The following is a 15,836-nucleotide window of genomic DNA, read 5'->3' as shown; positions in this document are numbered from 1 at the left end:
TACACTCTCATACATTTTTCAAACACCTTATTACAAAACACGAAAAATATAATTTCCACAAATTAATGTTAAGTAATGCCGAATACCGCCATCACTCAGAATCTTAATGAAAACAAGTCATGTAGATAAAACAATTGTTTTTAACATTTCAAAGGAGTGTTACAAGCTGCAAAAAGTACCCTTCAGAACGTTAACTACTTAAAACGACTTGCACCGCTTAAACTGCGCAAACATAACTACCAAAACAACAAATAATATATCGAGACATCCGAAGATCAAAATTATGGGTGGATAGACATATCGATACAGACGTATGATCACAGTGCACTCATAACGCCGTTAGTGTTGGTTAAAATTACCTCGCCTAAGGTTAACTAAATTTTTGTCACTCCGTAAGATACTTTGAGAAAACTTAACACTTTGTTTTATCTTATTTAAAGTAAGCTTCAAAGAGTCTAAATTTTTATAAATATATTCCATGGAAAATAACTACTTACTCTATGAAAAAAGAAACTTAATTGAAAATTATGCACACATAACTTTAATTTGTCTGATGATTAAACTACTCGACTGAATTATTCAAACTCAAAATATGCTTTTTAAAAGATTGATCATTATTTATATGTGACGTTGGTAGTACATAAATCCATAATGTAATAAGATGGCGCGTGCATTGAACAGTCATTGGCTGTAATAGAATGCTGGGCGGGGAAAGGGTGAGTCCCTAGCTTAATCAAGATTTTCTTTAGAAGAGAATACAGTTTTGTTTTCCTGTTATTCTTTTATGAATTTTAATAATTTTTACTCAAAATTTGTTGTATTATAAGGAAGATATCTTCTTCACCTTCAAATATTTTTTTCAGTAATTCCTTTTCTGTTTTACAAAAATAAGTACTTAATAAGTAAGATATAGTTTTTATGAACTATAATGATTTTCAACAGTTTAAAACAATAACTAAACTTAATTATTATTAATATGCAAGTTTATACAACAATTTTATGTAATCATTTTATGATAAATTTTATATAATTGCATTGTTAATACATTAATAATAATTTTATTTTACGTTTAAAAATATATTTTTTAGCGTGAAAACTGAAAAGTACTTTATTAATTTAAACTCAACAATAAATATTTACAGATCCTCAGATTTAAATGGTGACAATCTACCTAAAAAAAAATATATTAATTTAATTTTTCTTTATTTTCAGACTTACATACGTGCAAAAAAATTATATTTATATCTTTAATAGTAATATTATAACTCCTGTATCTATTCAACTTAGTTGCTACTTAGTAAAGCCAACAGTCATAAAATAACACAGGCTGTTTACAATAATATAACACAAGATTATTAGCTCATTTTCTACCATGAGTAAATTATTGCCTATAGTAGATCTATTTTAATTGTTTCAGTACAATATTTGAACACTAAGGTAATATAAAATATTTTTATGTCTGCATATTTTATGTACAAACAAAAAACCTGGTTAAACAACTTTGGCTTATTAATAATCATCCTCTGATATATAATTATTACTTTTTTCAGACCTTTCCTCAACTTGTAAATTTCTATTTTTTTAAGATTGTCCTTTCTTTAGCCATATTTTGTATAAGATACCTGTCTGTGGCATGATAATTATTTATAACTTACTTTAGAGGTAAAGTGCCACAAATTACTGTAAATTTTCAGTTAAACCCTATAAACCAAAAACTTTGAGTTTGGTTATGTCATTTTACCGATTTGAGACACTTCTCCATCCTTTCTACTCTGCATTTATTTTTTTATCAACTAGATTCTCAATATTTATGCATTTCACAAATTTTTCTTCCTCACATTTTTCTCATATTCTCACATACCCTTCATTCCTATACTTCTTCCCTTGAAAGTCCATTCCATAACCAAACCTAGTTGCCATCATAATACATACGTATTGTAATAGTATGAAATGTGATATTTTAATAATAAAATTACTGTAATTAAATTAAATTTCACATACCCTTACATTGATAAATACATTAGGATTCAAGGTAAACTCTTTAATTAAAAAATGGATTCTTATGCTAATGAAAATTCTATTATATTACAAGTTTATTGAATAAGAAAAAACATTACAAGTAGAAGAAGCCAAATTTTATATATATATTATATATAATTTTGTGAAAATTCAAATAATTCATCAACATATTCTGTGTGAGTATATATATATATATGCGTACACATATTAGAGTCTTGCGTATCCAACATACCATCGCCAAAAAAAAAAAATCAGTCAGCAACAAGAACTGCAAATAATGAGCGTCGTTTATTTTTTGTTCTTCCCGAGCCTACTGTGTGGTGCAGCTGTTTACACTATGACTCATTATCTGTTGTTCAGTGCAGACCATTTTATCATTGTATGTGGATCGGTTCATCGTCTGTTACTGTTCATGTGTATGTGAGTAATAAGGGAGATTATTTGGAACATTTTTTTTTATTTTCTGACTTTGAATTCTCACTTAACATTCACTTTAAATAATTTTGACTTTAATTTCTCTTAAAACAATTTCTCACTTTGAATTCATATAATTTACAATTGCCACTCTGAGTTCTCATAATTAACAATCGTTACTTTAATTGCTGACTTTTTTAGTGTACATGGCTTTGAATTCTTTGAGGCCCCAGACCCTCTTTGATCATTTTAATGGACCGCAGCCCATTAAAATCCAATTTTATTATTCCCAAGATAGTGTATTAATTATTCCATCATTCTCTTCTAGTATCATCCTTCTATCATGGTCAAACAAAAATTATTTTGTGATCTTTTTATTTAGTAGAATTTTAATCTTCACTTCTCTTGTTATTTGATTGTAAGTTATAGCTACAGATTCAGTTTCTTTCGACCATTTTGTGCATAATATTCACATCCATTATTTTTGAATTTGTAAAGTTCAAAGTAAAACCTTTTATCTCAGTCACACATTTATCTTTTAAAATTGTATAAGCATAACTTTAAAACCTATTGAAACAATTCAGTTATATAGTCTTACCTCCTAATTCATCTGTCTATTCACCAAGCATAGAACTGGTTTTGATTGTATTTTCACCATCATCAATATATATATATATATAACTGAATATATGTCATACACTATATTCTCATCAAGTCTTTCCAACATATTACACAGTCTCATTCTTGCATTAGCTGTTGTGAAAGAAGCTACAAATACTTAAGAGTTTTAGGATCTTCTATAAAACAGTCTTTCAAATTGTATGTTATTTATACTATATTATCACTCAGTAAAGTCAAGTTTCTTTTGTCCATTCTATCATCTATAAGTATATTATAAAATTCTAATAAATCACATGCATATTTAGTTTGATTCATATTTAATCTTTGCCCAAACTTACCCCATAAACTATTAAGGTAAATCTTTGATACAGTTCTCTTACTAGGATTTGGCTCAATTTTTTTGTTATCTAATTCTATTACCAATTTCTCTTTAATATCAAGTGCATATTCTTATTTTGTTTTGTAGTTTATCCTGCCAAGGTGAAGTCTTAAAACAGCTTCATAAAATCTCTTACATATCCAACTCATTTGATTTGTTTTTAAATAACCAAACCTTGTACACTTATAATATCTTGTAACCGTTTTTCTAAAGCCTTATAGTTTTCTATGGTCGTTCAAGTTCCTGTGATCTCCCTACTGCAATCTGGATGAAAATTACTAGCAATATTTTTCCTCGTTTTCCTCTTCTAGAAAAATGGCAATTTCATCTCTTAATTCATAAACACGATGCAAAAATTTCCCACATGATAACCATCTTGCCTCGCCATAAAACAGTAATGTTGAATGTAGTGCACCCATGTTTTTACAAAGTGCAGAAAAGATTCTTGATTATAGGGTTCTCATTTTTATATAATTTACTACGGTTACAATCGTCATTGGCACAATATTCAGACCAGGACTCATTTCTTTGGAAGCCAGAGCTTCTCTGTGGATCATACAATGTGTCCAGACACACAGTGGAGATTTTTATTTCACAAGTGCTTTTATACTTTGGAATCTTTCGAACATTGAACGAGCACCATTGGTACATATTCCACTCTCTGTTTGCCTTGTTTATAAAATCATTTAAGATAGAAAATAATTTGAGTGCTGTCACTTTGAGTTTGCAGAAAAGTAGTTCTTCTACTGTTGACATACCATCATAAAATAGAACATAGGCAATGAAATGAGCATCTTTATTGCTTACCTGTTGCCTCAACAAGCTGAATTGAAAACAATTTGTCATGCAACTTTTCGAAAAGCTAATGCTATACATCTATATCACTAATTTGACGGGCAACAGTATCATTTAATAGAGGTATGGAGTACAGTGTTTGGAAAAATTATCTCCAAACATAGTTTCTACAATCTTAATTGCAGCTGCAAAATAAGCTCTTCACCAATGATGTGAGGCTTTTTAGATCTGGCTATTTTATATGAAACTTTGTAAGATGCAAGTAAAGTTTTTTCATTCACAAAGTGTTTTTTTTTAAATTATATTTGCTTTTCATATGATTTTAATTTTAATTCAAAAAATTCTCAGGGTTTTTTAATGTACTCATTATGAAGCGTTTCCAAATATCATTTTATTTGGTTTCATGCTGTCTGGTGCCAAACCTTTTGAGCAAATGACACACCAGGGCCTTTCTTCTTCATTTTCTTCAGTACTGGTAAACCCCAAATTTGAAGTATTCTTGAGCACATTTTCTTGATTTTATTTTTGGAACCACGGTTGTCTGTACACTTGTTAATGCTTCACTATCATCTAATGCTTGCTTACACCCGCTTGAAAATTTATCCATGATTCTGTATAAATCTACTGTCGTGAATATTTAATACCGTGAATTGCAATTAACATGCAAATTACAACATACACATTCACAGTAGATTCGATAGCAGTAGACAGATCGACTCGACTGAGACTGACTGGAATTGAATGATGTGCAGCATTTATACATGTTTGCGCAGATGGTCGCACAAACATTCCAGAATGTTGAAGACAAATCGGAGCTTCTCATGAAGCGACGAAAATGTCTGATACGGTGAACGTAAGACAGAGCAATAGAGAGGCATGGATTCTGGTTTTGTCAATGCAGCGGATCGGTGTTGCCAAATATCAATAAACAATAACAAAAAAATATATATGAAGAAAATCAGAAGTTATTAGTGAAATAACGTTTTATGTTTTGTAATAATTTTATCCAACATGGCCCGTTAGTACGATTATACAATTAATAATTAAAAAACCCACTTACCAACAATTCTTTTATATATGCGTTCAAGCGCTTTAGATTAAAATTCCATCATCAGGAACAAAATTTTTTTTTTTTTTTATGTTATACTTATTAAAACTAAAACTTCTTTGTCATATAAATTTGTTTATGTAACGTAATATAATATAACAATGGTCGTCAAATGTTTAAAATTATGTCGACTTAACATCTTGTCATTATGTCATTAACCTCCTGTCATTTTATGACGGTGAAGACATTCATAATGACAGGACATTAAGTCGACATAATTTTAAACATTTGACTACCACTGTTATATTACATTACGTTACGTAAACAAATTTATATGACAAAGAAGTTTTAGTTTTAATAAGTATAACATAAAAAAAAATTAGTTCCTGATGATGATATTTTATTCTGAAGCGCGTGAAGGCATATATGAAACAATTGTTGGTGAGTGAATTTTTTAATTATTAACATTTTATGTACTTTTAAAAATGTGTATATGTAATTTAATAGGCGTACAAGGAAGTCCTGTGGTGTCCAACAGATTTTTTAAATTAGAATCCTTTTTACGTTCAGTACGAAAATGTTTTCTGTCTTTAGTTTTTACTCGATTCTATATTATTAAACGCGAGGGCGAATAAAAAATTATCTACCCTTTCCGTTCTATAATTAGTTATACCTTAACTTTCGTTATACAAAGGTAAGGATTCAACATGTACGTAATTTTTTAACGTACTCGTATTCGCCTCTTTTGTAAATGCAATCGGTCCAACGGTTCACAAGCTTGTGTAATCCTTCCAAAAAAAAGGTTTTTAGTCGGTCGCAAGGATACTTTTGCATCGCTTTCTGCACGTTTAATTCTGTGGAAAATCGACGACCTCGCAAAACATAACTGAGCGGCCCAAACCGATGACAGGGGGTAAGTTCTGGGTTGGTAGGAGTGTCTTCCAGTGCCTCAAAATTCAACATGACGGTTTGAACGGTGCGGCTAGCCGTGTGGAGGAGGGCGTTATCATGCAGCAGCAGAAACACTTTCTCCGACAATAGACCTCGGCGTTTGTAGCGAATCGCTGACTTCCGCTTGTTTTCCAACATTTGACTGTAACTCTCCCGCTGTTGATCGTAGTCCCCTTTTCCATGAAGTATTCCAGTACAAGCCCTTTTGCGTCCCAAAAAAAAAAAACGGTTAGCGTGAACTTTTTCCCGCCGATGGCTCGGTCTTGAATTTTTTCTTCGTCTGAGATCCTGGGTGTTTTTACTCCACACTCTGGCGTTTCGGTTATGGCTCAGAGCGATAAACCGCGTTTCATTACCGGTAACTATTCTGCTCAAAAATGTGTCGCCTTCCTCGCCGAAGCGATCGATTAAGCGTCGGCAAACGTCAGCACGTTTGAGTTTGCGTTCTACAATAAGCTGTCTTGGTACCCGTCGTGCACAGATTTTGTGAAAGCCGAGCTTGTCGTGGATGATTTGACGGGCAGAACCGCGATGGATGTTTAAAGAAAACGCTACCTCATCGATTGTAACAAGCATTCAGCAGAACCATCTCTCAGACTCGCTGAATCATGTCATCCCTGTTGGAGGTTGACGGGCGTCCTGTTTCCTCTTCGAGCGTCACATTCGTTCGACCACTTGTAACTTCTCGATCCATGAAAAAACACTTTTACTTCATAAAGCACTGTCCCTGTTTTGTAATAAAAGTTTACGATGAATTTTAGCTCCTTTCACACCCTCCCACAAGAGAAATCTGATCGCTGTTCATCGTTACTCCTTTGTGTAAACCGCTAGCGAAGCGGACATGTTTACACTTTAATAACTGGAAAAAAATAACCCGTCAAATTTTGCACAGGTCACCGCAATCATACCAACTCTAAGCACGCACGCAAACACAGAAGACAGTATGACAACCTTCAAGGTGTTTGGTGAAAATTAGATAATGTTTAACTCGCCCTCACATAAATCAATTTTCTCTAGTCTTTTTATAGAAATATGAAGTTTATATATTATGATTTCATTTAACTATTTGTAATTTAATTGATATATATACTTACAGGGTGATACTGGAAGATCTTTAGGCGGACAAGACTGTATTAGACAATGGTGCGTTTTGATGCTACTTTTCAGCCTTTGCAATTTCTGTGATTCCCGCTCTTATCCAACATTCAGCGATAATTCAGTGCGAATTTATCTAACAGAGGTAGGTACATGAAACTGCACCCGATGTTCATATACCTTTCGATATAATCTTCAATACCATTTAATATTATAAATATGGCTAAATACGTATTAAATAAATAGGTATAAATTACGATCTCTCACTCAAACCTTTTTAACTAGCAGTAATAAAAATAATAACTGCCTTAATTGAAATCTTGTTAGCATTTACAATATAAAATAAAATTTCAGATAGTACTCCTGGTCGTAAAATTGTCAGAGGAAAATTCTCTTAATTAGTGCAAAATAATTTCATTTATCTTCCCTTAAAGGAAACCCTTAAAACCATATGGTAATGAACAAATTGATCCGAACAAAGAATATTTTTAACAAACGCATTTTTATTTACGTAAAAACATAATTATACAAATTTAGTTACAAATATGTTTTTTATTTTATAAAAGATATTCCTCATTTTGGAACGACTGACACTTTTGACACAATTTCTTGTTCATGAAATCACACTTTAATAACATTCTATCAAATTAGTTTTTGTAGAACGAACTGTGTTTTTTATTACTCCCCAAAAATTTTCTAACAGGTTTATATCTTGATCTAATCATGATTTTTAATTAGTGTTTTTCTTTTTAAAGAATTGTATTTTAAACTTTATGCTTTGTGAAAAGAAGTAGTCATACCGAAAAAAAAATTTGATAATTTTGCACTTCTGTAACTAGAAAGGTGATTTAAAGTCTACAAACAGTCATCGCTTTTCATATTACCTTCAACTGGTACCAGCAAACCAGCTCCTTCATACGAAGTCTGTAAATAAAGTAATGAGACTAGTTTTTTTTTGGCAGCCAAAGTGGCAACATTGTAAAATTACCAGTAAACATATGGTTATATGAACAGCTGATTTATATTACGTATTAATTAATATTTTTAGTCTATTGTTGCCACGTGTGACGTAAACAAACTTTTCGTGAGACTAGTTTTTGTTGTGCGTTACAAAAATGAATGAATAATAATTATGAGCAACGTTGTGCGATCAAGTTTTGTATTAAGTCGGTGAGAATGCTACTGAAATTTTTACAAAACTGAAAAGGGCGTATGGAAAACGCTCTGTCACGAGCCCAAGTTTTTAAGTGGTTTAAAGCATTTTCAGATGGCCAGGAATCAGTTGCGGACGATCCACGCTCTAGAAGACCGTTAATGTCAAAAAGCGACGACAGTGTTGAGCGAAACAGAGACTTGATACGGTACGACCGCCGATTAACTGTCAGATTGATTATAGAACAGTTGAATTTGAACCGTACCACCCTTCATCAAATTTTGACAAACGAATTGGACATGAAAAAAAGTTGTGCAAAACTGGCCTCAAAAAACCTCACTGTTGAACAGAAAATCAACAGAATGTAAGTTTGTCGCGGTCTTCTAGGGAAAATTGAAACTAATCCTGATTTTCTAAAAAATGTTATTACCGGTGGTAGATCTTGGATATTTGAGTACGACCCAGAAACAAAACGCCAAAGCAAACTCACCACTTCCCAAAAAAGCAAAAATGTTGAACAAATCAAAACCTCGCTAATTTGTTTCTTCGATAGTAATGGCATTGTCCATAAGGGGTTTTTGCCTACAGGAACTGTAAATCAATATGTTTACTGAGAAATTCTTGAAAGACTGCGGAAAAGAGTTACCTGCATGAAGCCAGCCATCAAAGAGAACTGGATGCTGCATCATGACAATGCACCTTGTCACACTGAACTCTCAATCAATGAATTTTAGGCAAAGAAAAACATTCCTGTAATTCCTCAACCACCTTATTCATCTGACTTGAGGCCCTGCAACTTTTTCCTGTTCCCGACTTTAAAAAACACCTCGAAGGACACCAATTTGGAACAGTAGAAGACATTTAAAAAAATATAACCGACCATCTGAAGGGTATTCCAGTTTCTGAGTTGCAACACTGCTATGAAGAGTGGGAAAACCGTTTAAAGCGTTGCGTGGCTTCTGAAGAAAACTATTTCGAAGGTGATAGAGTCCATTTATAATTGGATTGTAAATAAAAAGTTTTTCTGAACCAGTCTCATTTCTTTATTTACAACCTCTTATGTAAAATCAATCAACCTTATCTTTTATAGTCAGATCTCTTGTGATGTCCTCTTCAGAAATCTTCTTTTACTTCCTCTTCCTCAAGCTTCTCTAAATTTCACTGATTCATCTGGCAACTTTTCTTCAGGTTTTTAAACACCACCAACTTTTTTTTTAACCTCCGTCCACGGTTATATATATTTCTTTTTAGAGGATGAGATGAATGATTTGAAGCATGTGTGAAAATGCCATACTTGACCAGGATTTGAACCCGGAATCTCCAGATGAAAAGCCAAAACATTACCACTTGCGCCACAGAGGCCAGCATTTAAACCCCAATCTGCATTTCATTATCGCTAAATTATGGTCACTATCAATATGTGCTTCAAGATATGCTTTGCAGTCGGAGAGTTGATTTCTAAATATTTGCTTAACCATGAGATAATCTATCTGCTACCCGATACCTTGCAGTATGCCCGGCTTTTACCATGTGTATATTCTTCTACTGTGATTTTTAAACTGGGTGTTGGCAATTACTAAATTATTCTTCATGTAATCTCAATAACTCTGTCCCCTCTTTCATTTCTTTTCCCCAGCCTGTATTCACCCACAATATTTTCTTCGTTGCCTTTTTGATGTTTACATTCCTATCTCCAACTACAATTAAATTTTCATCGCCTTATAACTTCTTCGTATACATCCTCTACGTCATCATCACGGGCACTTGTAGGGGTACAGATGTTAACAATCATTGCTGGCTTAGGTTTTGATTTTTTCTGATTATAATGATTCTATTGCTATGCTTTTTGAAATACTCTACTGTTTTCCTTATCTTCTTGTTCATTACAAAACCTACTCCTGCCTGCCCTTTGTTTGACACTGAGTTAATTATTCCTAACCAAAAGTAGTTTTCCTCTTCCCACCAAACCTCGCTAACTCCTATTGCATCTACATTTAACCTACCCTTTTTAAATCTTCTAACCTAATGACCTTTTTTTAGGCTTATATCATTTCACACTCCAACTCCAACTCGTAAAATGTTATTTTTTAATTTTCTGATGACTTCTTCCTCAGCAGTCCCTAACCGGAGATCTGACCGGGGGACTAGTTCCCCTGTTCAGATGAGTAGACCTCCAGAATATTTTACCAAGGAAGACAACTCCATTTTTGTTGCATGAAAATGCAGAAAACTACATTTTCTTGGAAATAAAACAGATGTAGTTTTCCATTGTTTTCAGCTGCGCAGTACTCAGAAGATTGAGTAATCTTGATATGGCCGTTTAAGTCTTCTTGACTTACGCTCTTAAGAACAACTGAAAGAGCTGCTGCCCTCTTTTAAAGAATGCAACAGAAAGAAAGTATAGTCGAATCTAAAAAAAATAAAACGCCCTGATATATCATCTCTTCATCTGGAAGGAAGTTGGATTTTATGATACTATTGTGTCGTTTTAAAAAAGTATATCATTAGTAATAATATAACTGAAAATGATTAAAAGAAATTATTATAAAACACTCCACACTAAAATACAATTTCATTTTTATAAACGACGTTAATAAGGTAAAGATTGTAATAAGGTAAAGGCTAATACATCATACCGTTTGATATGATGATTAGTTTTTTTTACGGTTCTTTGAATGTAAAAGAAAATATTTTAAGATCGATTGAGATTTATTTCCATAACTCATAAATAAGTATAATGTTTAGAAGGCCTGTGTCCTGTGATTTTCTTTATCAACTAATTTAATAAGTACATTTGAATTATAAAATAGGTTGACTATACATATATATTATGCTTGAACTAAAAATTAGAATAACGACTGCATTATGAACATTCAAAATCTGGACTGAACAGTATAATACATACAATAATCTATATTATGAGAAAGGAGAAAATTACAGGGTACAGGAATCTTAACAAGAAAGAAGAAATAAACTTGATTTCATGTCTTAACATACTGCTCGCATAACACACATTACCAAATTAAATAACATACCGCCCACCAAAAGTCGCTAGATTTTTGGTGGGTAGTAAAAAATTTGTAGAAATAAAAAGTGCAACGATGAAAAGAGAATGAAAAAAGAATGTACAAAGACAAATAAATGTAAACGGCGAAAAACCGAGAAACAACAAAGAGTTTTTAGAATAAAGTTAAAAGCTCCAAGAAAAGTTGAAGTTACCAAGAGAATTCTGGAAAACAAAGCCTCTGGAAAGCAAAGCCTCAGGAAACCCTTAAGCTCAAGGGTATAGGTACTACCCAGGGCCAGCAAGCACTAGAACGTGCAATAACACGTGGAAAAGAGTATATCAAGAATGTACTTTATTTTGCGATAAAGATGCAACAATTTTCTGATCTGCAGTTAATGTGTGAGCAACCTTGTGTGAGTTTATTGTGAATGGAGGATAAGGTCATGATAATAGTACCGGTTTTGCTTTAGTAAATAGTAGAATTAAACGATCGTATGAAGTTCATTATTGATTTTATAATTATAATTTCATCGTCATCGATAACACATTACAATATCTATTATAAATAAAGACTAAAATTAATAATAAGAAACACAGACCTATATTATTATTAAGATTTAACTTTTACAATTTTATACAAATTTTAGCATTAAATGTAAGAAAATATATAAATAATACAATCGTTAGAGTTTGTGTAATCCGGTTGTTTTAATCTAGCGATGCCGCTACATATGATAGTACATAAATTTACCTTTTTTAGTAACAGTATCCCTTAATAAAAATAAAGTTCTAATCGTCGATTAATATTTTACAGAGAACATGCTGGTGGAATGAGATCTGCAAAGAAGAATTTCAGACACAATTCCGGTGTAAGTGCCCGCAATGGTCATTTTGCAGGAGTCCTGGACGTTATTACAACGCGTACTGCACTATGACTGGAACAGGATATATATGGACTCAGCCCGATCGTAGCTGGTCATTATTACCGGTTTAATCGACATAAAAAATAACTTTTTCTCAGGAATGAAATCCGTTAAAAATTAATTAGTTTCTGTAACTATCATTATAATCTATAACTACATAATAATCTAACAAATTCAAGCATTAATAATCGTTAAGCTTCTATTATGAAACATTATTATTACATTTTCACAATTTACGGTCAAATTACATATTAATTTTGAATTTTTTAATATTTTTCTGTCGTTTACTTTTTGTGTCTTGCATAACTTTTTAAAGATAAAATAGTTTCAAAATTAGTTCGGTTATTCCAGTCGTAAAACTTCAGAATTTGAAATAACAGATTAAAAATAAAGTAGTAATATTCTGCAAATAAAATGGTGTAGTAACAAAATCTAAGTTAAGTAACAGAAAAATTGTTTAATGTTTTACAATTCTTGTTCGATGTGTAATATGAAAAAATAAAAATAAATGTTCAATGCGAGCGGACAAGTCGTGTCGAGAAATCACCCGATTTGGGATAATGATATATAGAACTCACCGTCATCTGACTATACCGCTAAAAAATTATCAGGGGGTACAGAACAAGTCGCTTACTTTCAAATTATAGATCGATTCACCTTTACTACGGAAAAATAATTTTGCTTTACGATTTGCTTGTCTTGTTCCTAATCTGTATTAAAAGTGAGGTTCAGAAGTTCAAGGCAGCCTGTAGTCAGATAACTAAATAGATGTGATTACACTTGAACCGAATTCTTCGTCTGAAAAGTTTTCCTGAATTTTTTGAAATCCCTCCACGAAAAAGAAAATTACGTACGTAAGCAGATATATAGCAGCAAATAGTTATCTAATATAAAATTCCCTCCAGAAGTTATTTAAAATTTCGCCTATTAAACTGTTTTATAAATATATTGCAGTTTTATATTTGAAGTTGAGTCCTCTTCTTCTGACCGGGTACAATTATTGCTCATTAAACGGATAATATTTGGTAATTCAGTAAGAAGTACCGTTATTATTTTCACAAACGATTACATAATTAAAACAGCATTTTATAATGTAGATCAGTAGTAGGTATATAGTGCAATAAATGTAAACGGTGAATCCAATTCGCTTACAAAAAAGCTTGGACAAATCATAATTTAATGTCATCCTGCTTTTCAGAAAATAAGTAATTCAGAGAATGTAATCCTATTTGAACAGAATCTAGTTTAACCCTCGTCGAAATTCACGCTCATAATCGATGTTATTATGATTTTTTAAGCCGGCTTGCAGCCAGACCAAACAACCGAATGTATTCGATTAACCTTACTCTTGACCGATCCCTATGGTAGAATAAATTTTATCGTATACTTTAATAAAAAATGCTTTAGAAAATCACGTAAATAAAAAAAATGCAGAAATTGAGATCCGACTATTTCAAATGAAGTGATGAGACATAGGAGCGATCTTTCTGGGTACTTAACAAAAACAGTGCTATATATTATAAGAGATGACTTTAGATAACTAAAAATTTTTAAATAAATAAAAGGTCTTCCTTTTCTTAATCAGAGGGTATTTTTTCAATAGATAATTCTGTTTATTAGTCACAAAAATACGGAACACCAATTTAGCACTAAGTTTCTTCAAAAATACATAACTATATTTAATTCATTTTATAAGCGCACCCATCTCTGAAATTCAAATTTTTTTTAACGATAACAAATTCTGTTAAATCCTTTATGTTTGAAAATAAAATATATATCGATAGAATATTTCTAAAATTATACTGTAGATATTTATCGATTAAAATTTTAAACTTGTAGTTTAAAAACGGGTCTTAATACTGTATAATTAAGTCTAAATCAAAGTATTAAACAAATAATAAAAAAAGGAATACGTGTCAATTTTAGTAGCAAAAGTCAGAAAGATTAAACTCCCATAAACATACTGTACAAAGCAAAATGCAGCTTTGTTGACGCGAAGTTAAGATCGCTCGCTAACAGGAATCGTAAATAAAGGCTAAAATTTGCCAGTTCCCTGAACAAGGATATACAAACAGCAGCTATTAGGTAACAGATTCTTGTTTCCACTCTTAAGCGGCATACTGCTCACAATCAATCAAAAAGTAAGCAGGTGTAACAAAAACCATTAGGTACACTCCTTATACATCATCCTATTTTAATGAAAGCGATAAGCTTTTTCTTGGACCTGTCAATATACTACAGATGAAATCGACAATATCCTAAGACAACTATAGAAGCAATGACAAGTAATACGTATATTAAAAATACCCGCATCTTCACTATTAAGGCATATTCACTATTACGCCTAATAATTTTCGAATTACACATACGTGCGAGATACGTACGTAGAGACGTCATGCCGAAACTAGTCGAAATGGATATTTCTGTTGAAATCTGAAAACCAAAATTTTTCGCGAATACAATACTTCCTTTACTTCGTACAAGGAAATAAAAAATTAATTTTACATATAAATGCAACTAATTTGAGCAAACGTGTGCACAGTAAAGTATTTATATTAAAAATAATTGATCCGTTGTCTTTCAATAAAATCTATCTTTAAATACGAATAAAAAATTAAATTGAATGACTGGAACAATAAAATGTAAGATCTTGCTTTTTTAATCGACGATGTCAATTATGAAAAATAAGCGTAAAAGTGAAGAAAAAATCTATATATATATATATTTTCATCGTATAATTTTAACATAATTAGGTCTAGACTGAACGTTTCTATTAATCGCTTTTTATTCATTTTATGTAATCGTTTTCAAAATTTTTGTGCTGGTTCATTAATATGTTTGATCTTTAAGTGTATGTAATAGTTTTCTTCTATCTATATCGCTTCAAATAACTTTGTCTTTTTTAAGTAAATATAAATAACTGCATGTAAGTATTTTAATTTATTTGTAAATTAAAATTAACGTGCGATCAATTAAATCTGTGACAATGAATTATACGTTGTAATAATTATTTCTACCTGATGCAATATTTCTTAACAAGTCTCCAGATCTCGCAAGTTTTTCAGAAGATCGGCTGACCAACACAACAGATGCCATTTCTGAGTTCGGTAATTTCGAGCTTGCCAAAGCTTTTTCGCAAACGACACAACCGTATCTATAACTGAAGATAATTATTTAAAATAACTTGAAAATTGTACGACAGAGCTCAAAAAGTTATTCATCGGATGTATTTTAACATCAAACTTTAAATAAGGATAAAACAGTTGCGTCGTGCTTTTCGGGCGCTCGTAACGTTGTTGATCTCACGGAAAGAATTTCAATCAATAATTACGGTATTTTGTCGCCCACGAGCGAAATTTTCTAAATTCTCGAGGGACGATCAAATCAATTTCATTTGTAACAAAACCAAACCGTGCCGTTTTGCTCTGAAA

General features: G+C 31.8%; 1 protein-coding gene across 1 annotated transcript; it reads left to right on the top strand.

Annotated features, from left to right (window-relative positions):
* The first annotated feature begins 680 nt into the window (after nucleotides 1-680).
* On the top strand, nucleotides 681-15,382 carry LOC142321357 (uncharacterized). Its single transcript, XM_075359378.1, has 3 exons — nucleotides 681-716; nucleotides 7,324-7,467; nucleotides 12,297-15,382. The coding sequence occupies exons 1-3, from the start codon at nucleotides 699-701 to the stop codon at nucleotides 12,474-12,476; spliced, it is 342 nt and encodes a 113-aa protein (XP_075215493.1). The 5' UTR covers nucleotides 681-698; the 3' UTR covers nucleotides 12,477-15,382.
* The last annotated feature ends 454 nt before the right edge of the window (nucleotides 15,383-15,836 follow it).

This window comes from Lycorma delicatula, chromosome 3 (assembly GCF_047948215.1).
Source record: "Lycorma delicatula isolate Av1 chromosome 3, ASM4794821v1, whole genome shotgun sequence".
Lineage (NCBI taxonomy): Eukaryota > Metazoa > Arthropoda > Insecta > Hemiptera > Fulgoridae > Lycorma > Lycorma delicatula.
This window is presented reverse-complemented; position numbering and strand designations above follow the sequence as displayed.

Excerpts from the sequence above, each read along its gene's own strand:
- LOC142321357 (XM_075359378.1), top strand. Across the intron at positions 7,468-12,296 it reads TGCGAATTTATCTAACAGAG|AGAACATGCTGGTGGAATGA; the intron begins GTAGGTACATGA and ends AATATTTTACAG.